We start from the raw sequence: 25633 nt of genomic DNA on the forward strand, positions 1-25633 counted from the left end.
AAGTGCTCTTAAAAGCCCGCAAGCACGTGTATTTCTAGTATAATGGACTGCAGGATTTCGTGTAAAAATTATTCGAGTACTTATTCGAAAGAGTTTTCAGAGTGTAAATAGTTTCATTCCCTAAAAATGTACATCCTCATTTTGAAGCAGCCACCCTATGCAAATCAATCTGCGAATGAGGGAATACCTGAATTTGTAGCTCGCATAAACTCTCATTGGGCATTCCTACTCGAATTTGTGTGCAGTTACGGCTGGCTTTGGCTTTTTTGCGCATAATTGTGCGCATTTTAATTGAGTTGGCCTTGCCGCGTGGGGCACGGAGGCCACGTGGGCGTAGGACGTTGTATCCAAAAGGTAATGGGAATGGCAATGGGCTTGGGGCATTTCCTACCTTTGGCCCAACGCATGACAAATTAGTTTTGTGGCCAGCGACTTTCTGCATTAATTTAGCTGAGGTTTCTGGTTTGTTTGTGCAGCTGGCCGCAAATTTAACTATGGCCCGGACCACAGACCACCAGATTCAGAATCAGAACGGTAGCCCGTGGCAGGCGGGGGGATGGGCGATGGGGGGGTTGGGGGCCTGTGCAGGTAATTTGCGACCACAAATTTATTGAAAGCGCGGCATTCGTACAAATTAGTGGAGACACAGATGCACGGCAGTTTGGGGGGCCATATATCAGAGCAGGTTCCACTAGTGCGACTACTCGTTTGGGTTTCTATTCTCATGCTCGTCGTGGTCCTACCATCCGGCGATTATTCACACATGCCGCACCAAAATGGCCAGCACTTTTGGACATTTTGGCTTAAGAGCGCGCGACAAAAAGAGCAGCAAAAAGAAAAAAAAAGACTGTTGGTAAATGGGAAGCGGAGGACAATTTGTAGGCAAAGTGCAGGCTCAGGGCCAGGACCAGCACTAGAGCCATGCAATCCCTGCAAATGGCGCCAATGTCCGAGCGGTTTGCTTTCCAACTGAATAAGCAAAAAGTAAAGGGGTTAGCCGGGCTAGGCACAGATCCGGTGTGGAGTGTGGCAATCTCTGGCCAGGGGATTTGCACGCCTTGCTGCCACAACGAGCATTTAATGGCAAGTGCTAAGGGGGAATTAGTTCCCATTTCAGAGGGCAGGATCCTTGAATCCTTGAGGATTTTGTTGCAAAGCGAAATTGAATAGTTGCTGATGACTAAATGGACGAAAACTAAAAGCAACATTCCTCCTCTCGTTAAAACGTTTTAGGGACAGACAGACAAACAGACAGACACCGAAAGGGGGAGTGCAGCTGGAGCTGTAGCTGTAGCTGTAGCTGGAGCTGGAGGTGGAATGTCTTTGACTGCTGTGGCGGATCAGCTTAAAGAACTTTGAATGGGAAAAACCCGCAGCCCGGAAGTGGGTAAATCCATCAGCAGTGGCATACCCATTCATTGCAGCGTGCTCCCGAGCTGTTTACGAGCAGAGAGCAGATGTATGCGATGAATGTACTATATGTAGTATATGATGAATGCCCGGGGCAATTATTTACATGAGACCCGGGCACGTTCGTCCACTCTCCTAATGTCCTTGATGAGGGCCATCCAGCTACTCAGCCATTCAGCCGTCCAACCATCCAGCTATCCTGCTATCCTGCAAAATCCCCAATCCCCCAATCCACCGTCTCTTTGTGTGCGATTTATGATGTGCGTGCCAAGTGTTCATTAATATAAATCCAATGACAGATTTTTCCCCCCATGCCCCATCGCTGTCTTTGTGCGCGTGTGTGTGTGTGCGTTGGGTGTGTGTGTGCTGTGCTAATGAATATATTATCCAGTCCATAGATATCCCATAGATGTCGATTTACCCAGATCATTTTTGATTTGTCGTCTGTTTGCCTGGTTTCTGTGGGTTCTGTTCTACTTTGTGGGCGGGGGGACGGGGTGGAGGGGGCAGGGGTTGTGCATACATTTCGGTTGATTAATTGCTTCAAATAGCCAAAGATGACAAATAATTGTTGCTAATAGAAGATAGAGGGTGGAATACAGGGCACAGAGAGATAGGGAGAGAGAGAGAGGGAGATGGGGTGGTGTCGGTGGTGGGTCAGAGTTCAAGTGCTGTCTATCTAAAACTACAACTAAGTTATTGCTTGGCTGTTTCGTGGTTTGGTGGCAACATGAGAGATAGATTGATTCTGACTGGGCGAGCAGTAGCAGTGTTTGTTCTTTAGTTGGCATTTACCGTCGATTTCCATCTGGGCTTAACACTTTCCTATTGGAGAAAATATACATACATTTATAGGTAGGTACTTATAGCATTCATATACATATATACGAGTAGTACATAGATCTGATTCTAGTTTTGGTGCATTTTGACGAAATGAGGTGTGGTTCAATAGAGAAGCGTTGTACTGCGGCGCAGAGTCAGTTCTGGGGCAGCCTGCCGGGGCCGGGGGTGGTGCAGGGAAAGAGCAGGCTGCAGATTTTATGTACAAGTTCTGTTCCCCCAATTTCAAAGGAAATTTAACACGGATTTACCCAAGGGAAGAACGTTCTCTGGTGTTTGAATAGTTTCGAAATTCTTTCCCCTTTTAAGGCCAAAGAGTAATCTGAATTAATATAGTTTTCCCCCATTTTGAAAAGAGCAGATATTTGAGTGAGTGGAAGTTTGAGTACTTTTTGGGGGGACCAACCTATTAAATTCCACTATTTCCCATAGGCTTATTCATCTCTCAGAGATCTGTATCCTTTTTTCTTGCATTTCTTGCCCCATTTCAGCAGATCCTTTCAGTTCGTCCTTAATTTTTAACATCATTTGAGTATTATCATTAAATCAGGCTTCCTGGAGTCTCTCCAGGAAACACTTCCACCCAAGCACATCCCTTTTCGGTGCATCTTCTCTCATCTGTCATCCAGGCTTATCCCACATTTTGCATACACAGCGCTCATTAAGAGCTCATCCAAAAGTTGGCCCTTCCAACTGTGGGGTCTTTATGGACTCCCTCCATTTTATCCCGCTTTCCGCTTTCCCCCTTTCCGCTTTCCCGCTGACAAACAAAAAGAGCCTACGAAATTAACACTTCCCGCGACTTGCCAGAGAAGCCTATCGAATGCTCAAGGCACTGTGGGATGGAGCGACGGACTGGACTGGACTTGGACATGGATATGGACAAGGACGTGGACGTGGACCCACACAATGGCAGCGGGAAAGGATATGGAAACAGAGCGGGAGAGATAGAGAGAGAGGGAGAGAGGGAGGCGGAGGGGGGGAGTACACCGTGCAAGCAACTGATTTCAGATTTTTGCTCATTTCTTTTCTCATTTTCAATTTGTCGTTTTTTGCGCAGTTCGTTCTCCCGCTGCCTGGCCAGGCGTCGGTCCAGCGGGTTCAGTTGGACCCGTTTGTCCAGTTGGCTCTGTTTGCCGGCCAGTGGCCAACAGAGGAAGTAATTTTTATGCTGGATCTCTCGTTAAAGTTGGCAAATGCAAACACAGAGAAGCTCATCGGGCAGGGAACACCCCGGAGCAGGAGCATGAACAGGGACAGTGGGAGACAGTCAGAGATACAGATACAGATACAGATACAGATACAGAGAGATAGAGAAAAAACAGAGCCAAAAAGAGCGAGAGAGAGGGTGCATTTAAAGGCAGATTTAATTACCTGAATGTAATCGCAGTCGTTCCATGTTTTCAGCCTCGGCTCAAACTTCTTGTCCTTGTCACTGGCGCTGGGCGGTGGCGCCATTTTGTTGGCCGCCGCCGTTTCCTGGGTAGAGATCCACACCAGATTGCCCTTGGGCTGTTTGACTAGAATCAGAGCGTGTTTGCCATGGGGCACGTCGTGCTGTGTGGACAGGAGAATTAAATGCAAATTAATGAGCCACGAACTGCTCTTCACACGGCGCAATGTTTGTCGGGATGCCCAGAGATAAAACAGCAGGATTAATTGGAACATTCAAATGGCATCCACTACCTAGATTTTTAAACGGAAGGAGCTGATTGTTCTATTACTCAATGGGACTTTAAATTTATGTTGAATTCTATATGTATGGGTATATGTACCCCCGGAAACACGGCCTCTGTCTGAGCCATACTTAAATGTACTCGAAAGTCGAACATTTACTCCTCCTTTCCAGGAATACAAAAACTTTCGCACTTTTTACTTATCATAAGCCCGACTTATGTTTGACTTTGATGTGGCACCGCGTAATATTCATTACGGGTATTTTAGTTCATTGTGTTCATAAATTTGCTACAAATATTGCATGTCCATGGCCAGGATAGACCCAAAAAATGTTCTATAAAAGTTCAACAGCTAATAAAAAATGATGTAAATTTGGAGAAGGAACACCCGTCACAATGCCAATGGCAACGAGTCCCTGCAGGAGGAGGCTCCGGGCAGAGAGATATTAAAAAAAAAAAAAAACAAAAAACGCCAGGCAGAACCGAGGGGAGGCGGGTCGGAGGTCTCGGTCTCCCGCTCCCCCAGTTAATTATAATAAAAGCTCCATTCTATTTTGGAATGTAAATTGCTATTTAATTTTTTCCTCTCTTGATTTTTGAACTTTGTTGTGGCATGAATAAAAGTAAGGCAGAGAGCGAGCGTTTGGAGGGGGGCTACACGGGGCGACAGACGTAAACGATATTGCGGTATTTTTATGGGTCCAGGACGAACGAAGGATAAGCCCGGGCGCTTTAATGCGCTGAAGAGGCTGGCGAGATGTCTGGGCCATGATGACAGGCCAACCTTTGGCTTTGGCTCCTTGGTAATACCATAGAGGCGGAACAGGAGCCGGGTCTCTGACTCCTTGGTGACCGCAGGAGACGCGGGCCTGGAGTCTGGAGCCAGGGACAGGGCAGGGACACGGACAGGGACAGGGACAGGGACCGGGATAAGAGTTTAATTTCCTTTTAATTGTTCTTTGGTTCGTACCTGGCGCACGGCATAGTAGCAGGTCAGATTCCGGGGATAGATGCCTGGGTAGTTGGGCGACTGCAGGCGACAGGACTTCTTGTCGCAGTCACTGAAGATCCTCGAGCAGTAAGTGCCCGGAATGAGATCCCCTGTGTGTCAAAGAGAGAGATGTTATCCGGTGGATCGAGCCAACACTATTCTCTCTTGCAACATACCCAGATAGTACTTGGGCTCGGTGTAGTTCTGCTCGTCCTTGGCCAGCGACTTTTCCAGGGATGCCATGAAGGTCTTGTTGTTCACATACGCACTGAACAGGCTAAAGTCCTGTCCATACCGATCCGAACGGGCGCCGCTGGAGTTGGTAAAGTCCTCTAAGACACCGCCATCCTGCTGGTGCTGTTGTTGTTGCTGTTGCTGATGCAGCTGCTGCTGCTGCTGCTGCTGCTGATTGAGGAAGCTGCTGCGGTTGTGCCACTGGGCGAGCTCTGAAAGGGAATTGGATGGGAGTTGAGCGGATTAGGGATTCGCATCCAATCTTGTCTCTGTTTGCGAACACCCACCTGCCAGCTTAATCCCTCCGTAGCGGGTGACAGCACTGTCCCGCGACAGAACCTTGTATCGAATGCGGAAGTCGAAGTTGTAGCCGCTTTGATCCCTCGCCAGTCTGCCAAAAAAAGGACACACAGAAGGAGTCGTTCGTGGTTCGTTGTCACAAAGGAAACCATGGTGGCCAAGACCTACGAGGACCTACCTGTTCAGCTTGATGGTGAAGATGAGGGAGCGCGTCTCGCTGTAGAAGAGCACTGGCCCCCAGGAGCTGCCACACCACATGCCCCCGATGGGGGTGCGAGCCGATTCCGCTATCTGCATATATCCATCCGGGCAGCCCTCGTGCACGTAGGAGGTGAACCTGCCAATCGTGAAGCTGTCCAGGGTGACCTGTTCGACGAAGGGAGAGAACAGCACAGCATTCGCACAATGAAATATTTGGAGGGACGGCAGGAGGTACGCGAGTACTCAGAATAAAGTTTCGGTCCGAGTACAAGTATATCAGTGCAGGGTGGGGTCATGGCCAGATCAGGGCAGGGCAGGGCAGGGGCAGGGGCAGGGGCAGGGCTCTCTCAATGAATGCCCTCGGGACGCACTCGAGCGTGCCAAAGGCTTTGGCTTACTGGCTCCAGCTCCATCTCCACCTCTTGCTTCTCCCCGCGCTCCCAGTTCGAGATTCGAGGTGTGAAGTGGCGTAATAACTAACAGGCGGCGGCACTTGCTTCCTGCCAGTCCAACGAGGAGGAGAAGGAGGAGGGAGGATGATGCCACTGCCCTGTCAGTTGAAGTCACGCCTGGTTGCTGGCTGCTGGCTGCTGTGCTGCTGGGCTTCTGTGCTGCTGGGACCTCGGACCGGACCGGAGTCGGTGTAGGATTTGCAACGCTCCAGCGATTGGCTTTGAAATCAATATTGCCTGTGCCCGGCTCTGAGCCCCACCTTCATTGTTGTTGCTTATCTTTTAATGGCTTAGTTTATCTCGTTTACAAAATGAAATGTGAAGGGTAGCTGCAGGAGCAGAGGAGCATCGGTGGCAGCAGTAGAATGAAATGGAGCTGGGGACTGGGACTGGGACTGTGACTCACCTGCACCACGTCGCCGTGTTGGCCACCTGCCGCCGTGAACGTGAGAACACACACAAAGGGCACGCGATCCTGTTTGGGTCGGTGCAGCTCCAAGGAGTACGTCTGTCCTATATCTCCGTAGTATGTGCGATTACAGCCTGTGGGTGGGTGGAGTGGAGTGGAGACACAAATATATTAAATGCAATTAGCGTTAGTTTGGCAATTAGTTTGTTTGCCGCGCTGCCAGGCAACCACAACGCAACCAAGGGATATCTCTTCGCCACTATTCGCCATTGGCTTCATAGGAAGAGGCTCCCCCCCACCTATGTACACTTCCACCTCCACCTCTAGCGGGTTTCTCGTTGATGAGGCGCCACGGGGAATAGTCTGGCAATTGTCACGCCATAAATCATCCACAGGGAACGAACAGCACCAAGTAACAAATTAACATAACATTTACTTTATACCAAAAACTTGGAGGCCATCAGTAATTACATCAGATTGATCCGGTTATAACCTTGAAAAACACGTGACTCCACGGAAAATTATCAGCGCCACAGTTTACAGAGGCATGTTAATTTAGCAGCGAACTAACAGCCAAGAACAAATTCTTTTTTGGCGTTACAGGGAAGAGGCATGTTAATTTAGCAGCCAACTAACAGCGTAAGAAAACGAGAGTGAAAAGAGGCCTTGACCTACATTAACTCTGTGAGCAAAACAACTATGCTCTTGCCCGGCCAAAAACATTCGCTGTCGTTCTTTGCTGTGAGATAGATAGGGGAAATCATGCGAAAACGAAGTCCCGATCTGCAAGCCGAGCTTTGACTCGCCTTAGCTGCTCAGCTGCACCCCTCTCACCACCCTATTTGTGCGCCAACGCTCTTGTACTCCTTTCACAGCTTTAATGACGTGATCTACTGAGAGCGCTTTGATGCTCTGCTGTTGTACTGAGCAAAAGACATCGCGTTGCGGGAGCGGACCACCTTGTACCAATCAAGCTTTCGCTATCGTTCTTGTCACTGAGAACTAAGATCTCTCCCGTAGTTAAGACGAGCAGAAACGAAGTCTGATTTCTAAGAAGAGCTTTGAGCTGAACACGCTGCAGCAGCCTTATCACAGCTTTCCTAGTTCCCGCAACGGTCCATTATTCAAAGCGCTCATTTAAATCGTGTGTCGAGAAATGCTCAAATGCATGTACATAGGAGTGTACTAAGTTTCCAGCGCAGGCGCACGTTTTATTTTTAGCGTGGAGTATAATGTCTTGAAAAATAGTGAAACAAATTCTTTCAATTATAAAAAACCCGTGTTCTAAGTGTAGAAGGAGATAAAAGGAAAATCTGCGGGAAAGGTGGTGGAAAAAGCTGGAAAACGCAAGCCCATGTGTGGGGGCTATCAGTGAGATAGAAAGGGGTCCCAGATATAAAGCGAGGGCCGACTCCCAAGCGGAGCTTCGACTAGTAATATTCACTAGTCATACATAATGGGAACATTATGTCCAACATTGGTTTTTTTTTATATTTATTTCCTTTTAAATTTGTCTTAGTATTTTATTTATGTTTTTGTCTAGGATAGGATAGGGTAGGGGTGCTGACACATTCACGCAATCACATTCACAATAATCAAAATAACCTCAAATAAGGCACTGTATGTTTTTAAATGATTAGAACGTGACTTTAAATGGTTTTTAAATTTTAATTATTCTATTGTTGGAATTTATAGCCATAGATACATGGTTAGTATTTTTCAACGGTTTTGGATGCTATATACAGTATGTCAAGAAACTCTTTACACACTGAAAATAAATTAAATTTTTTGACTTTGGATAAGAAAATAATGGCCTTTGGTTCAAATTTATCAAATTTTTTTAATTCATAACTATTCAGGGATTAATTATAAAGTAGTTAGTGAAAAAAAAATAACAAAACTATAAATAGGTAACTTACAAAACAACAAAAACAATGATTACTCATTTTTGACACTGTCAAGAAACTCTTTACACATTTCGTTTTCGAGCTCTGTTTTGATCTCGTTCTTAGAAAAAACGGGACTTTACCGTAATCTATGCTTTTGGCGTTGCTCAGTGCTGCTCTATTTTTGCATTGACTTTGATTTGGTTGCGAAATTTTGACCGGTGCATATCTACAGACTAACTTTCTGAAATTTTTAAAATGCCTGGCAAAAGACTAAGCTTTGACGTTGTCCAGTTGATTTACTATAATCACCAGTTGGGCAAATCTGTTGCAGACATGGTAGAAATGTTTTCAGTATCAAGGAAAACAATTTACAATGTCCTAAGTCGCGCGAAGAACGAAGGGAGACTGGAAACAAAATCTGGAGGTGGCCGTAAAAAGAAGATAGATGGATGTCAAACAGTACCTCCAAATTTTAAAAACAAATTTAAAAAGCAGTGCGGAGAAATTTGGGCTCATTACGGACAATATGGCCAAATTCAAGTTTTATCAAGACAATGATCCCAAACATAGAGTCCAATGTGAGAGCTTGGCTGCTTTACAACTGTGGAAAAGTTATTGATACACCACCCCAGAGCCCCGATCTTAGCCCCATTGAAAATTTGTGAGCCTTCTTCAAGAAGAAAGTGGGAAAAGACAGCCCAAAAACCGCAATCAGCTAAAAGAATTCATACTGGAAGAGTGGCAAAAGATTCCCTTTGAGTATGACCTACAAAAACTGATAAATTCGATGAAAAAACGGCTCCAGCATGTTGTCAATGCTAAGGGAGGACATACCAAATATTAAAATAAGTTAAATACATTAAATAATTACGAAGAATTTTGAATTTAAAAAATGAAAATATTTTGTGTAAAGAGTTTCTTGACAGTGTCAAAAATGAGTAATCATTGTTTTTGTTGTTTTGTAAGTTACCTAGTTATAGTTTTGTTATTTTTTTTTCACTAACTACTTTATAATTAATCCCTGAATGGTTATGAATTAAAAAAATTTGATAAATTTGAATCAAAGACCATTATTTTCTTATCCAAAGTCAAAAAATGTAATTTAATTTCAGTGTGTAAAGAGTTTCTTGACATACTGTATATTAATTCGTTGAAAAAACAACCCACGAGATTATCAAAGGGAGATGACAACTCTGTGAATAATTTGTCCTCTTTATTCCCCAGAAATGTCTAGCTTTTAATCTGTTGTTTAAAAGTTTGGGTGTTGCAGCATTCTGATGGCTTTGTGGATCATTTATGCCAGGAATTTTCCAATTAAGTCTCCACTTAGCATATTCATAAAAAAATCAATCGATTTACATAGACTTCTCCCAATTTAACTCGATTACGTATTCCTATTTGGAATTCCTTTTCATAATTGAATGACCACAAACTGAAATGATTTATGCTTGTGAGATTTGCATTTATGGAATCTGGCTGCTCTTTCCTTCTTCCCTCATCCTTTAGGTGTTGTAGTTGTCCCGTCCCCACTTGGATACCATAGCCCAAAAGTAAAGTGAATGCAATTGTACAATAGTTTGCATGGAAATTGCCAATTTACCGCTGGCTTCTCGGGCAAGAGAAGTGGTGGTGGTGGTGGTCCACTTCCTCCCTTCCATCGTACGACTCCTTAGGCATTTCAATTAGTTTTATTAAAAATGCATACGAATCGAGCAGGGGCTGGGTCTAAGGTCTGGTTCTGTCTGTGACAGAGAAGGATCTATGGGAGACTAAAGTGAAAATGATTCAATTCGATTTTATTGCTAATTCTATGGGCGATGGTCTGTTGCGTTTAGTTTAGTGTCTAGTGCTTTCTCTGCATTCAATCAAATTTAATATGCGCTCAAGCCATCAATAGTCAATTAGATAATTATGGGTATTAGTTTGAACTGCCTGTAGGCGCGCTTCCCTTTCGATTGCCGGTTTGCCTGTCTGTCCAGTTAGGGGCGGGACTAGTGAGTGCTATTATAATTGCCAGAGCACTAAGGAAAATAGAGGAGCATTGCACATACGCTGGAAATGTTGAAAAGGCCTCTGGTAAATATTATAATCATCTAATTTTGATTATATATGGCCTGCTTCATTTTCTTGTTTCAAAAGCAGGGAAACGGCTAAGACATATCGATATGTCTATCGATTGTATGTAGAAAAGCGTTGCTGTAACATTAACATCTGTGCTGTGCCAGTCTGAACTTTATCCAAGTCATCATCGGCAGCATTTTAAGTTGAGGTTAGAAGTCGATTTGCAAACTAAAGTTGATTTCATCTTGAATTCTTTCGAAAATATAGTTGAACGGTAAGTTGTAAATGAAATCATGTTCCTTAACCAATACGATAGCGATGTCTCTGTGTGTAATCCTCAGGTACGCTTGCATCAAGTTTGAGTACGCAATGGAGGCCGTAAAGCAGGGATTTACCACCGTGGGTGTCAAGAGTCGCGATTCTGTTGTTCTTGTGGCCCTGACCACGGCATCGGAGTCGTCTGTGGCTATGAGCAAGATAATCGCCATTGACGAGCACTTGGGCATATCCATTGACGGCATCTCGGACAACGACCGTGTGCTGAGCAGCTATTTGCGTTTATCGTGCATAAACTATCGGTACACTTACGAGACAGGTTGTCCAGTGAAAAGACTGATAGCGAGTCTGGGCTGCAATATGCGGGCTACCATCAAACGCTGCGATGGCCGTCCATACCAAGTGGACCTACTCGTTGCCGGGTATGACAAGACGGGTCCTCAACTCTATCAGGTCATGCCCTCTGGAGTCATCCACACTTGCCAGGCCCAGTCCATTGGGGAGCACTCGCAGGGTGCTCGCACCTATTTGGAGCGCAATATCAACACTTTCTTGAGCTGTTCCGACGATCAGCTGATTTGTCATGCTCTACTGGGCTTGCAGAACAGCCAACCAGTTGAAGGGACTTCGAGTGGACAGGAGAATGCACCGGCTATATTCACTACCACAGTGGCCATAGTCGGAAAGGATCAGATATTCAAGTTGCTCACCGCCGAGGAAGTCGAGAAGTACATTGAAATGGCCAAAGAGATGGGTGCTACTGCTCAGCCTCAGCTCCCCTCAAACCCTGACGACGAAGGCGACAATGGCGACAATGAGGACGATACTGACCCGCAACCAGATGTGGCCACAATGGAAAATTAGTTTAATATTAATTAATTTTGAGAGGTGATAAATGTATCTTAACTCGCCTCTCCAGTTCCTACTAATAAACAAATGTTATATACTTTGGTTGTTTCCTAAAACTGTGAATGCCACATCTATAACTCTATTTGTATTCAAATTTGTTGGATCTAGCTATTGTATCTTTCTATTTGACTGTTAACAGCTATTTTGTATAAGGAATATTCCCTTTTTACGAGCTTCACTTTAAGATCCATCTGCTGCATAGATGCAATAAGCTAGGGAATTGAATTTGGCATTTGAAAATCGGATGCCACACGCAGGCAAATACAAACTGAAAAACCCTCTCTCGGTAAGCTCGTTGTTCAATTAAAAAGTCCAACGAGTTGTCGCTGCCTGCCCTTATTGAACACGGCAGACAGGAAGGGAAGCGGCCAACAGCAGCCTCCCTCTGGCCTGCTACCTCTGCTGCCTCATTGAATGTCATTGAAAAATACTTAATTAAATTCATCAACGCTTGACAGGAGCAGCCCCGGCAGCAACACCAGCAGCAGGAGTAGTAGGAGTAGCAGGCGTAGCAGGAGGATTGGATGGATGGGAATTGGAGCAGAAAGAGCAGTTGGGGAGGGGCTTATAGGCAGCCAATTGGCAAAAGTGAGAAGTTCACTTTGCCGCCATTATGAGGGCCAATGGGTGTGGTGCGGCAGTGGGTTGCTGTGAATGGGTTCCGTGAGGACGTGGGGGGGGAATCGGATTGGCCCTTAATTACATTTACACATGAAGGCCATGTTTACAGGGAGCAGGGCGCAGGCAGCAGGCAGCCCTGCAACGCCATGCCGTGCCGTGCCGTGAATGAATGCACTGGACGCAGACGGAGATTACTGGACAGTTGTAAGGTTTGACAAGCTTGATTACAGCTAGGTGCAGGAGCTCCTGCCATTGGGAAATCCACCCAAGTCCACCTGCCACGTGGTGGGGAGGAGGAGCTCCTCCTCCCTCCATTGACTACCATCAATCGCCTGCCAAATTGGGCAAACAATGGCCTCTCGCAGTCCATTTGGCAGCTTCGTTTCTCATTATGCCGCCCCCGACCGTTTTACATAATTGCCTTTCGGCACAGTCTACGATACGAGTAGCGTAGCAGTGTACTTACGTGTGCAAAAGCGTGGCTCATCGCTGCCATCGCCGCAGTCGTTGAGGTTGTTGCAGTACTTGCTCAGCGGCACGCAGCGTCCATTGGAGCAGCTGTATTCCGCCAGGGAGCAGCCGGCCGCCGAGCTGGAGGCGGAAGCAGGCGCCATTTGCAAACTGGCAGGTTTGCCAGGACTTGTCCCTGCTCCCGCCCCGGCCCCCATTCCTCCTCCAGCGCCAGCGCCAGAGCCAGAGCCAGCAGCAGCTGCCATTCCCAGGCATAGGCCCAAGCAGAGAAGCAGCGTCTGTACCGACGCCGGAAATGGATGTCGCCGTTGGTGCTGGTGCTGGTGCTGGTGCTGGTGCCGGTGCTGGTCCTGCTGCAGCTGCAGCTCCTGCAGCTGTCTCTGCTGTGACTGACAATGGCTGACGCTCCAGCTGGAAGCCATTGTCGAGGCTGCTGCCGCTTTAATTGCTTGACATTGTGTGGGATTTGTTGTTGCAGTTTGCTGCATTTGCAACATTTTTGCGACGTTTCTGTGTCGTTCATTTGGCAGCCATTTTCTGTGATGTTGCTGCTGCTGCTGCAGCATCCTCCTCCTCTTGCTCCGCTCCCTCTGATCTCTGGTCTCTCTCAGTCTGCTGGTTCTTCGTGTTGCTTTTGCTGTTGTTGTTGTTGTTTCTTTTGTGGCATGTGTTCTTGGTGTTGCTGGGGCAGTGCTTGTTGCAATTGTTCGTTGTTTCAGTTTCTTTGGCCTTTTTCTGCTTTTGTATTTCTGCCGCCATTTCAATGTCATTATTGTTGTGCCTGCGAAAAGAGAGCAGAGAGAGAGTAAAGAACATGAAAGGTTAAACGATTTTAAAGGTAACTAAAGGTATGGGAGATGCAACCCCAAGGCAGAAAAATCTCTCATCATTTGAACTCTACTCAAAAAAGAAAAAAAAGACTTTAATCGAAAGCGAAATCTTCCACTTTATTAATTGTTTGTATTTATTTATTCTTTCTCTTTCTTTAGCAAGGCCTCGTCCATGATCTTGTCCAATAGTTCGTAGCGCTCGCGGTTGTATGTGCGAGCATGCTCCTGCCAGTGCTTGCCTATGCGCTTCCAGCGGGCCACATTGGCGGCCAGGAGCTGCGCCTCAGGGGCCCCATGCAGCATCTCGTCTTCCATCTTCTCCTGCTCGGTGTACACCAGAGCGGGTGGCACCGCCATCAGGCTGGTGGAGCGGGCCTGCGGCACTTTTGACAGCATTTCTATCATTCCGCTCTTTATCTGGGCCAGGACTTCCTCGGCATTGTCCTCGCGCTGCTGCTGCCCAGTAGCATTGTCGGCTTCCTTGTTGCAAGTGGCCAGGGCGGTGTGGCGCGTCTGATTGCACATCCAGGCGCGGCACATCGAGTAGAGAGGCGTCGACTCTTTGAATTTGGAGAGGTCCAGGGTGCGCCCGAAAAGCTCCACCAAACACGATTCGGTGGGGGATTTCTTGCGCAACTTGACCAAAATCTCAGAGCTGACGCTCTTTTGCTGCGGGATCAGCAGCTTCTTCGACGAACGATTGCGCTTGGTCGGATCGCATTCAGGAGCCTCACTGTCGCCTTGTTTCTTGGGTGCTTCCTTGGGCGGCTCCAGCGGGATCGACAGCTTCTTCGAAATTTCAATCCCAGTATTCTTTTGCTGCTTTTGTTGCGGCTTCGACGGATGGGCCATCTCCGAGAGTGGTTGTTCCTTGGCGTTATTTTGCGATTGATTTGGCAAAGACATTTTTCTTTTAGACTATTTGCAAAATTTGAAATTAAAAAGAACGAAATGTTACAAAGTGCAATTCACTCTTCATATGTTAGAGATGGGCTGGGGGCACAGGGCTGATTTTCTTTAAATCGGAACGCCAGTAATCGAATCGGCCACGGACGCGTTAAGAGGAAGTTGGAAAACTTCTGGCTTCTGGCTAATGAATGTTTTTGCGGTTAAGTAATTTAAATTATTCAAACGCTGCTGGGCAGCACTGCACCTTTGCCGCTCCCGCCACCAACAGCGTGTTGCCCGATTACACGCCAAATTTATGGGAAAATATTTATCGCGTGGGCATAAACCAGAACTCGAAAACGAACCTCGAACCTCGAATATGGGCATAAATATCCGCGCTGCGGGAAAAACCTTCGACCAATGAAAATCATAAATACTTGCAGCGTAAACAATTTTCTTTCTGGTTACAGCTTTTATTGTTTTTTTTTTTTGTTGTTTTGGGGGTTTTCCCTTTATGTGTACTATTTTTGGATTTTTTGCTCTGTCTCACTCGCATATTTTTCACGCCAGACTAAGGACGAATTTTCACGCGCGCTGCACATTATGGAAAGTTACGAGTGCATTTTCCTTTTTTTGTTTTTTTCCCCGCTATTTTTTGTTTTTTTGCTACGCTTGCAGAGCGTGTAACGGTTTCATTTCGTCCTTGTTTTTCCGCTGCGCGCTTTTCCCGATCTACTCTCGGCACAATGGAGGAGAGGATGCACTATGTACTATGTAGCCCCGAGACGATGTCGGTGGCAATTGATTAATGTGTTTTTTGTGCAACGTCGTTGCCAGGGACGGGACTACGGCAGGCAGACTACGTCTGCTGATTCTGCGGAGCATGGGTCGGCGACGGGGCGGTGGTCTGTCGTCTGTCGATTGCAGCAGCCCCCCAGCCCCCCGCCGCCAGCCGCCTGCCGCCAGCCCTTCAGCCCCGTGATAACGATGAGTAGAAAAACGACAATAGTTGGGGTTGCACCTCCTCCTATGCTGCCTCTGCTCCTCTGCTCCTCTGCCTCCTCTGTAAATGATTTATGAATGTTGTTTGGGGGCCTTGCAACGCCTGACCCCAAAACAACAGTGTGTGCTGTCCAACAGCAGCAGCACACGAGTCAATGAGTGCCTGTCAAAGGGAAAAAATTATAGCATTAGGGGAGGCAGAAGCCCGAACGGGGGAAAAATCACAGAAAAGCGCACCGAAAAAATCACACAGTTGCATAATTTTAAATTAGAGGCTCAGACAACGAGCAGACATGGGGACGGGCTCCCTGCCACCTGGACGGAAGCCGCACCGACAGCAACAACAACTGAGTGCCACGTGGATGGGGACGGCGACAGAGACAACAGCAGCGGCGTCAGCAGACAGCAGATGTCATCGGCAGTGAGGCGGAAAGTGTTGCTGATGCTTTTTTCGCCAGTTCCGAGAATGCTTGTTGCACGACAGAACATGAAAATACCAGGGAGGTTCCATGGAGGGAGTATGAGAAACTGTCGCAAAATCGGTGCGAAAGCTGGGAACTTCTCAAAAAAAAAAGTGTCAGGAATACCCTAGAAATTGGCACAAAACGTATAGATTGATGTTTGAAGATTGTTGCAGCTCTTGGTATCGTATTCTTCAAGCCAGACTTGAATCTTTGATGCATTCAATCTTTCGTTTTTCTGTTTCCAAGCTCAAAGAAGAGCGCCAGTACGCCTGGAGGGCTGACTGCCTGCCGACGGAAACGACCATGTTGTTTTCAACAATTTTATGGCCCAGCCACTGCCACACCCCTCCTAGGACCCCCTTGCTTTGCTTGGCCATTACGATGTCTGGCGTCAGTAGAATGTGCCACAAAGGGAGACACACAGCAGGAGACAGAGAGAGAGAGGGAGAGGGAGAGCGAGAACTGGACGATGTCTAGTCGTGCATTAAATTGCTAATCATTTTTAATGTGGCCAACTTTGTCTTAGCCAAGTGCAGTGTATCTGTGAGTGTGAGTGTGTGTGTGTGCTGCTTAAAGCATAAACCGAGGGAGCGCTCTTAAATGGTTGCCTCCTTAACTCCTCACAGCATTCGCATTTGCACTTTAGCAAAGCAAAAACAACGACGACGGCTTGTCGTTTAGTTTATCGTGACTCTTTGGCTTATCAACCGAGAAACACAAACCCCGCAACACACGAGCCACACCACACATCCCTGCCTCATATCCTGTTTACGAGGAGAGATGGAAAGGCTGCTGCTGCGCTGACTTTAATGGGTCTCAAAGGAATGGCGCGTGCGTTGATATAAGCTTTCGTCAAGAGCGGGAATGTGCGATTTCTCCAACATTCCCCAACATTTCCCAGCTCTAAGATATCCCTCTCCTCCCTGGCTGTGGCCTAGCCCCCCCACCTCCACATCTGGTATATGTATGCGCATATCTATGTGCACATTTCCCCACATATGCAAAATAGTTGCACATCAAAAATTGTGTTGAAGGACTTGTGTGTATTCTTGTAGCCAAGGACAGGCTGGCTGGCTGGCTGGCTGGCTGGCTGGCTGGCTGGCTGGCTGGCTGCCCGTTTCTGCTGTCGTTACTGTCGCTGCTGCTGCTGCTGTAACTGGGAATGGTATTGTCGGTTGTCATCATCGTTCTACTCCTGCTTGCTCGTACTCCTCTATTCAAGCTACCCGTCTCATCCCCAGCCAAGCCGGAAGGGAACTTGACTTATAGCACGTCAGTCTTTTCTCCTTTCCCGTCTGTCATTTTTGCACCAAACAAAGTTTGCGCCTCAATAACGCAGCGGAAAGGGAAGTGCAGAGGCACACACACACACACACACACACACACTCCACACACTCACACACACCTGCAACAAAGTGGGGGTGCGCTAGAGCGTCTGTCAGGGGGTGTGTGTGCCTTTGACTATAATTTCTGTTGCAAGAGACACATGTCCCTGGTCTGGTCTGTGGTTCAATGCATTGATGCCTCATTAGCGTCTTGGGGGAGGGGCTGAGGAATGCCCCAATGGCTGCCAAAATGCCAAATGATAATTGCAGCAATTTTCCCAGCAAAAGAGAAAACGAAACCGTAGCAATTTGTATCGTAGCCCAACTCGAAAAGTTAGTCAACCCAAATTGGAAAGGCTGAACGAGCTGAAGGACCAAAGACTTTTGGCACTGGGGCCGAAATGTTAACGAGCTAAGCACTGGTCCTGGTCCCAGTGCGGCACAGTCGTGGCCAAGTTTTTCCCCCTTTCATAAGAAGTCAAATTTCTTTTGGGCACGTCAAACTCAAGCCCACGTCATCAAAGTTTTTCTATTCGTATGTGTGTGTGTGTGCCATTAGGAGCGGAAATGCCACAGACACAGACCCACACATCAGCTGAAAGCGGTGGGGAAAATGCTCTTACATGTATGGGGTCCTGCATCTAGAAAGCGCGTCAAAGTTGTTTAAACACCAAAGCGACTTTCCTTCACCTCCGCCTACGCCGCCGCCGCCGCTGCCACCGCCACCGCCTCCGCGCAGCCAGCCAGCCCCAGTTTTCCTGCATCTCAAGTTTCCCTCAAAAGGCTGTCATACTCGTAGTCGTAGACGTACTCGTACTCGTATGAATACGAGTGTATAGGTATATTCTTGCCTTTCCTCGTTTTTGTTTTTTTTTGTTTTTGTCGATGCCTGCCGCACACATTCGGCAGGCAGGCAAGCAGACATGCAGAGGACTTTCACTAAGCCGCTTAGCGGCTCCGCCAGTGTGTGGCAGTGGTAGCGCTGCCTCTCTGCCTCACTTCCCGGTCGCATATGTGGTGTGGGTCTCCCACGTACGTGTGTGTTTACTTAACATAGCTAATGAAATTCAAGAGCTGGCATCAATCTTTTCTCTTCTTTTCTTTTTCTTTTTTGGCAGAATAACTTTTGTTTTTAGGCAGAGCGAAATCCAGTCAGAAATGGTTTGATCTGATTGGATGGTTTCCATTTGTAATCCAAAAATAATCTACTGTATTTAAAGTGGTAGGAAAATGTCGCCTTTTGTCAATAAAGAACAGGCTGTCGAATCATCAGCCTGATTTTAAACGTGCACTACTCTAATACCTAGTCAATCTATTCTACAATTCTACCACCCAAAACCCCCCCGTGCAGTGTTTCTGTGACGTCGCTTAGCCTCATTTAACACTTGGAATACCCTCACCCTGACTCAACCTTAACCTAGAACCTAGAACTTGAATCTTTTAGCTTATCCGAAATGCTTCATTTATTTGCAGAAACTTCTAAGAGACCAGACCCAAAAATATATGCTTAATCCTCTTATATAATTTCAAAACATTAACTTCTATATTCCTTCCTTCCTCTTCCTCTTCCTCTTCCTCCTCCTCCTCCTCGTCCGCCTTCTACTCTCCTTCTCTCCAGCAGGAGACCGGTCTTTGGGTAATTTTTGTTTTACTTTGTACTCAACTTATTTGAGTTTTACTTTTCCACTCTGCCACTCATTCGCCGCCACTCGTTGCCTGCCCCAACCACTCGTGGCGTGGTAAGTCATAAAGTTGCCACACGAGAAAATTAAGTTCGTTTTCATGGACATTCGAGATGTCAGGGATTTAATTACTGAAACAGCACGCAACACTCGGAAGGAAGCTTTCATTCCCATTTTCGTTCCCGCCGAATGTTCGGTCCGAAGTGATGGCACTTTCTTTTCGCCTGTCATTCCGCGCACAGTTTTCGCTGTGGCCGGTGGAAGGGGGGCGGGTGGGTAGGGAGGACTAACCATTCATTGAATATGGTTCCATCTGGCGCACTCCACTACCCCCCTTTTTAAATCGATTCGAAACGATGGCGCATTCCATTGTTTAGCCTTTGATTGTCATTCACTCGGCGCGCGCGCCCAGTGCTAAAGTGTATTTTAATTTGATTTCATTGTTCGCTGTCATTGGCCGTCATTTGATGGCCCAAAATGAATATGAATTGAACGACGCGACGGCACTGGGTCCGTTTTTTTTTCTTGTTTTTGGCACAAATGACATTCGTTTCATTGCGTTTCAACAATTCGATTAGCACCCTGCCTGCAGAGGGGATGGAAATGGGGGCCTTTCGAATGACACGGCTTTTTAATTAGTTTTCAGCTGCGGCAGTCGGCCAGTCGGCTAGTCGGCCAGTCAGGCGCCGCCGAGAGAGAGGGAATGGCTAATTAATATGACAGAATCAGTCAGCAGTGCCTAACAGCCGGATTGGAGCTGGCCTGGAAATTTGAATTCCATTTGAGTGTTTGATTGTGATTTGTAACGGGGCAGCCAGTCGCTCACTTCTCTCCCTGACGAATCCTTTAATGAATTTTCGATGGGCAGTGCGGAGTGCGGTGCTGATTAGGACTGGCAGTGGCACTGGCGGCGGCAGCGGCAGCGTTGCCTAATGAGCCACATACGACATGAATGAATGTTGCTGGAAATCAGATTCAACCGCAAATTCAAATGGAGGGAACGGAAGCCCAAATAGAAGGCATTTAATATTTCATTTACACTCACAAATGCACCGCATGAGACTCAATAATGCATCGAAAAAGCAAAGCCGTTCTCGACCCACCAAAAAATAATCCAAATAAAGCCTAGACCAAAGGAAAAAAATATAGTCCATACTCGTACATATTCCTCTCCTACGTTCGGTTCGACAAAAAATCAAATGATTTTTAATTAAAAATTTAGGTGGTGGGGGCCGGGAGCCTCCACTTTGAATCCTGTTCAAACCTGAAATATCAATCATACGCCGTGATGTGCGCCACTTGAAATTGAACAAAAAATTCAGCATTCAATTCAATCAAATTCAATATGGAATTCCATGCATGGAATATGCATTGCAAGAGTAAATATTGGAATTTGTTCATGGAAAATTTGGCAAATAGTCGTTGGTATCATCGTTTTGATTGATGTGCGTTTAAATCGATTGAAAAAGGGTATCGTATCGCTCTGCCTCTGCCTCTACATCGGCCTCTGCCTCTGCATCGGCCTCGGCCTCTGCCCCAACCATGCATATACGACGACTACGTATGTCATTAATTTTAATGCCTAGAATCCTCGCATTCACATGATATGCATATGCCCTGTCCCTCTCCCTGTCAACGTTTCGTCCTTCATTTTTCCAACGATTCATCGTCGCACCATCTCGGGCATGCTTCTGATTCGCCTCCTTCTGCTCCTCCTTCTGATGATGTTGATGATGATGATGATGACGACGATGGTGATGCCTCTGCCCTGCCCTGCCGTTGTTGTTGTTGTTGTTGCTGCCATTATTTTCCTGAACAAATATCTGGAAATGTGTGCGTTGATTCTTCAGGCGCATTGCATGAATTACTTGTGCCTTTGTTAAGAGCCAACACAATGCCTAAGCTGATGATGGAGCTGGAAGCTGGGAGTGGGAGTTGGGAGCCTGATGCTGATGCTGATGTGCGTGCCAAGGATTTGTAAGCTGTGAAATGTTCAAGGATACGCGACCCACATATATGTACATATGGAAGATGAGGCCTAGAAAAACGGCGATGAAGAGGAAAAACTCTCCAAGCGAAATATTCAAATCAGAGCCCAGAGATGGAAACGGAGACGGAGGACGGGGACTGAATTTGCTAAACATTTGTCACAATGTCGTCTTCTCGGCTCTGGCAAATGGGAAGGAAAAGATTTTCTTTACAACTAAGCAAATTGCACAAGTATGGGTATGGCTATGGGTATGGCCATGGGTGTGTATTTTGTTTTTTGTAGGAAAACAACTTTGTCTCTCATCTGTCGTTCCGCTTCATTTTATTTTAAAAGAGAAATTGTTTTTGCCTCAGTAATTTGTTTTCTATGCAAATTTCCATCATCAAATCTTCAGGAAAATGTCACAAAAATGTCCGAATACGAGTGCGAGTGCGAGCATTCCCCCTAGAAAAGACAACCGATTTGTGTGTTGGCTTCGGAAGGTGACTTGGGATGAGGGGGTCTTCTGGGCTCTGCTATAATTTCATTTAAGTGCTGAAAATCTGCTGCTGCCGTTGAGCGTTAGTCACTTGTGCCTCTGAAAGCCAAATGAATGGCACTCTTGGTTGTGCACCAACTTCATGGCATGCCACTTCTCTCTGCACTCCACTCCACTCCACTCCAGTCTACACGCCACACTCCCGCACCGCCATCGACAAGTGGCACTCAACGTTTTTACAAGTGAAGTGAAAGCCGACGCGCCGCGCCGCACCGCTCCGCCAAGAACCAGAGAGAAGTGGCTTCCCAAGGCAGATTTTTGCAACAAATGGCAAAGAAAAATCGAAATAGAAATTGAAAAAAATCAAATTTCAAGTGGTCGAGATGCGGGGGAGTGCGCCGAGGATAGCTATTTGCATAATGCGACTGCTGCATGAATAAACCATGTCGAAGATGCCATCGTCTACCGATCAGCGGTTGCCTGGCTGGCTGTCTAAGGAGTGGAGATGGAGGTGTAGGTGGAGGTGGAGATGGAGGCCCGGCAAGTACAACGTTTAAATCAAATCAGGCAAGGAATGTTTTTTACGGTAGATCCTCCTCCTCCTTCTCCTTCTCCTTCTCCTGTTCCTGCCCATCCAAAAAGAGCCTGCAGACAGGGAAGGAGCTTATGATGATGCACACTGGCACACACACACACACACATATACCCTATTCGGTGTACGGTGTGCACCCCTGGACACCCGGACCCCCGCACCCACACACACGCTAGGGATATATGGCCTCGCAGGAGGCGATAAGGCCTCGCACGCTTGATTGAACATTTTTCGCCACGGAACAGCTGCAAAGTAGGAGAGTACCATACCCATTCACCATACTCCCCCCACACACAGAGCTCTCTCCATTCCATTTAAGGACAATTTATGTGGCTTTAAGGACAAAAGCGTCTGTGCGATGGGCCTTTGCCCCCATAAGTATGCCATGAAAAATGTATGGCAGCATGGAAAAAGGCATAAAGAGGTGGGGAAAAAGAAAAACGGGAAAAGGGGGGAAAAAACGTAAAAGAAACAGAAAAAAACCCTTTGGAAAACTACACACAAAACTGACAATGAATATCAAATGTCAATGACAGCCGCAACGCCACCAGTCACCAGCCACCAGTGTGGAAACTATTCCGCAGTTCTGTCAGGACTCGCACAGGACTCATAACACACACCCACACACAGCCATTGATGGAGCGGAGACCCAGACCAAATATGAAATAAATCACTGGACGGGTTATTGACACGTAAGCAAATATTTGCCACCGTCCTGGGCAAAGGCAGCGGCAGAGAGGTAGAGAGGCAGAGGCACCAAGGAAATGTCAACTTTGTGCTCATCGTCTCATCGTCCTTAGTCCCTGGGCAAACACGATGGCATGCAGAGTGCCGTGTGGTGCACGGTGGGCACCGAAGAACTTCCAAGAACTTTTGCGGACAACCTGGGCATGCTAAATATCCCACCGCCCTCGTCAAAGCTGCACCTCCGACTCCGACTCCGACCAGCATGTCGACAGCCAGGTCCACTTAATCCCAATTCTGTAAAAAATCGTCAGCGCTCGAGAAACGGAGCGGAGAACCTGCTTCTTCTTCAATGTTGCCTCAACCTTTCCCCCGACTCCCGATTACGGACTGCGACTCCGACAAGAGCGGCAATGTCAAACAGCTGACATGTGTGTGTGTGTGTGTGTGTGTGTGTGTGTCTGTGCGTGAGTGTGTGGGTTGTTTGCCTGATACTGGTGGTATGCCATGTCATCAATTTCGCCTTGAATTTGTTTGCCCGCCTGCCCTGGTGACTGTCATTTCCGTTGGCAAAGGAGTACAAGGATGTGGAGTCGCTGTTTGCTGCTCAGGGAATGCTGCAATATGCTGCCTGTCTATCGTTAATTAGGGTATGCTAAGTTGCTGAGGTGCTGGGTGGCTGGAAAATGGCCCTTAATGTGATATCTTGGGGTCTACCTGGAGAGCAACTAAGGGAAATCTTAATAGTTTTCTCTAGGGAGTGCAATTCATTCCCTGAAATGAATCCATCTATGTGATTTCTGCGTCTTCCCAACACTCAATGCATATCCTTGACTCTCTCACACACACACACAGTCGGATATAGAGATAGGAAGAAAGCGAGCTGCTTTCAGTCATGCATTAATCTCCATGCTCCAACCATCCATCCCACGCCCCCCACTCGTTCTCGTACTCTCGGGCGTCTATGGCGTCTCGTATCCAACATTCCGCAGTTAAGTGATTGGTGAAATGTATTTGCATAATTTTTACAGATTTCTCAATGGCTGTCATGCATAATGTTTGGCAAGGACCTGCGTTGAGTCGAGTGCCTGCCAGCAGTTGCAGTGATAGGATACGACAGGACATACACACCGCACCGCAGATGTTTGCGTGTGTGTGTGTGTATGTGTGCGGGCGAACACGACAGTTAAGCTCCCATCACCATGGCCAAAAACTTCTTCTTGGGTTCCACTCCGTTCCGTTTCGATCCGTGGCAGTAAGGCAGGGAAATTTTTGCATATGCGAATATTTTATGCAGATTCATGTCAACTTTTTCGGGCTACGTGTCCTGCATCCTGGCCACGTGCATTTATTGAATTAGTGTGTATCCCCGCCTGCCACTGCCACTGACACAGCCAGTGCGCTACAGCCAGTGTGCCACAGCCAGTGCCAGTGCCTTGTCAGTGTTGTAAACTGCCGTAGAATGTTGTACACTTTTCGGGCATCAGCTTGCCCTGACACCGGGCCCCCCTAGCCGCCCCCTCGAATGGGAGATGGGAAAACGGGAACAAAACTGTCAGCCAAACAAGCAGCAAACAACAACAAAAGTTGTTTTTGGCCCCTACTCAGAATGTCCCCCGGTAACCGCCCATGCCCCCCCTTTCGCCCTCACACGCATGTGTACAACAAACAACATTTGCAATTGTTGTTGCTGCTGCGGATGTCGCCTGTCGCTGGAGCCTGTTTCCTGTCGCGCTACGACCTATTCCCTGCCTGCCCATCTCTCATTCCATTCCATTCCATCTACCCGCCCGACCACTGCCCATTTTCCACCGTACTTTTTTTTTTATATAATGAAAAGAGAGAACTTATCTCCAACTTTATGATGATTTCCACACAGAGAAAGGAAAGGAAGGTAGGGGCAGGGCAACGAAGGAAAGAAACTTCAAGTTGGAGAACGAGGACGATGCTTTTCCTTCTTCAACTTGTCGCTGCGACTTCTTGTTTGTGTTTGTGTTGTGCGCTGCTTTTCCATTTCCTTTGTGTCCGTGTGTGCTGTCTATCTGTGTTTCTGTCCGTCAGTCCGTCCGTCCGTCCGTCCGTCCGTCCGTCTCTCTGTACGAGTATGCCTGCCCCGTGTCGGCGTCTACTTTGGGGCAGGGCAGGCATGTTTGCCCAGTCAGCTGAGGACTGAAGTGGGACAACACTTAATTTTGTGTAAGTACTCACTCAGCTCATTAACGGAGCCTGAACTCAAAAAGGAAACTGGGCCTGTCTTCCCTCGGAAAATGGAAATACCAGAGATTCAAAGGCACACTGCCTTCGCGCAGGGGAAATTAAATTTAAGCGAAAAAACAACCCCAGCGGAAGGCAAGAAGATTCAACAAGAAAATGACAAGAGAAATTTACTAGAGTCTGTGAATGCGAATGCGAATGTGGGCAGTGGCCTGTGGACTGTGGCCTGTGGCGCATCTTCTGGCCAAGTGGCAAAATGGGAATTGGGAATGCGAATCCGTTTAGTTAGCGCCAAGTGTAGCCATCAATCAGCCAGCAGGCACGCACGCATGCCACATGCCACATCCTGGTAGGAGGGGACTGTGGGCTGGGCTGCCCAGATGCTTGGCCATAACTCAGACCAACGCTTGCAGGCAGTTTGTGGTCAGCAGCCAACAAAGAAGCCTGCAACTGCAGTTGCTGTGTGGCTTGAATTATGGCAATAAAATTGCATTCAAAATTGCGGAAATGGCAGAGCATGAATTTCTTCTTTGTAGAACTGGCTTAGGAAAACGCCTCTGCCTCCCCGTCTGCCTCTGCTATCGCCCTCCCCCATCCTCTCGATTTTGATGCAGGAAGTCGGAAATCTTGGTACTTAAAAAGTGGACAAGACTTTGCCACAATATTTGGAGCTTTATTTAGATTCCTTTTGCCGCGGAAGTCTTGTATCAGATTCGAATCGAAACACACCCATTTTTAAATAAA

General features: G+C 47.1%; 1 protein-coding gene across 2 annotated transcripts in view; it reads right to left on the reverse strand.

The window, feature by feature from the left end:
• LOC6597150 overlaps positions 1–25633 on the reverse strand; it is a 45275-nt gene that overhangs the window by 5034 nt on the left and 14608 nt on the right. The window contains exons 2-9 of one of the 2 annotated variants that reach the window (XM_026989666.1): positions 12736–13521; positions 6511–6647; positions 5630–5817; positions 5439–5542; positions 5094–5363; positions 4897–5027; positions 3625–3807; positions 2206–2235 (exon numbers count right to left, since the gene is read on the reverse strand). In XM_026989666.1, coding sequence (XP_026845467.1) covers positions 2206–2235; positions 3625–3807; positions 4897–5027; positions 5094–5363; positions 5439–5542; positions 5630–5817; positions 6511–6647; positions 12736–13521 — 1829 coding nt within the window. The remainder of the gene's footprint in view (positions 1–2205; positions 2236–3624; positions 3808–4896; positions 5028–5093; positions 5364–5438; positions 5543–5629; positions 5818–6510; positions 6648–12735; positions 13522–25633) is intronic. The other variant, XM_026989667.1, reaches the window with a different exon arrangement.

Source organism: Drosophila persimilis, unplaced genomic scaffold, assembly GCF_003286085.1.
Source record: "Drosophila persimilis strain 14011-0111.01,24,50 unplaced genomic scaffold, DperRS2 tig00000431-arrow-pilon, whole genome shotgun sequence".
In the NCBI taxonomy this organism is placed as follows: Eukaryota; Metazoa; Arthropoda; class Insecta; order Diptera; family Drosophilidae; genus Drosophila; species Drosophila persimilis.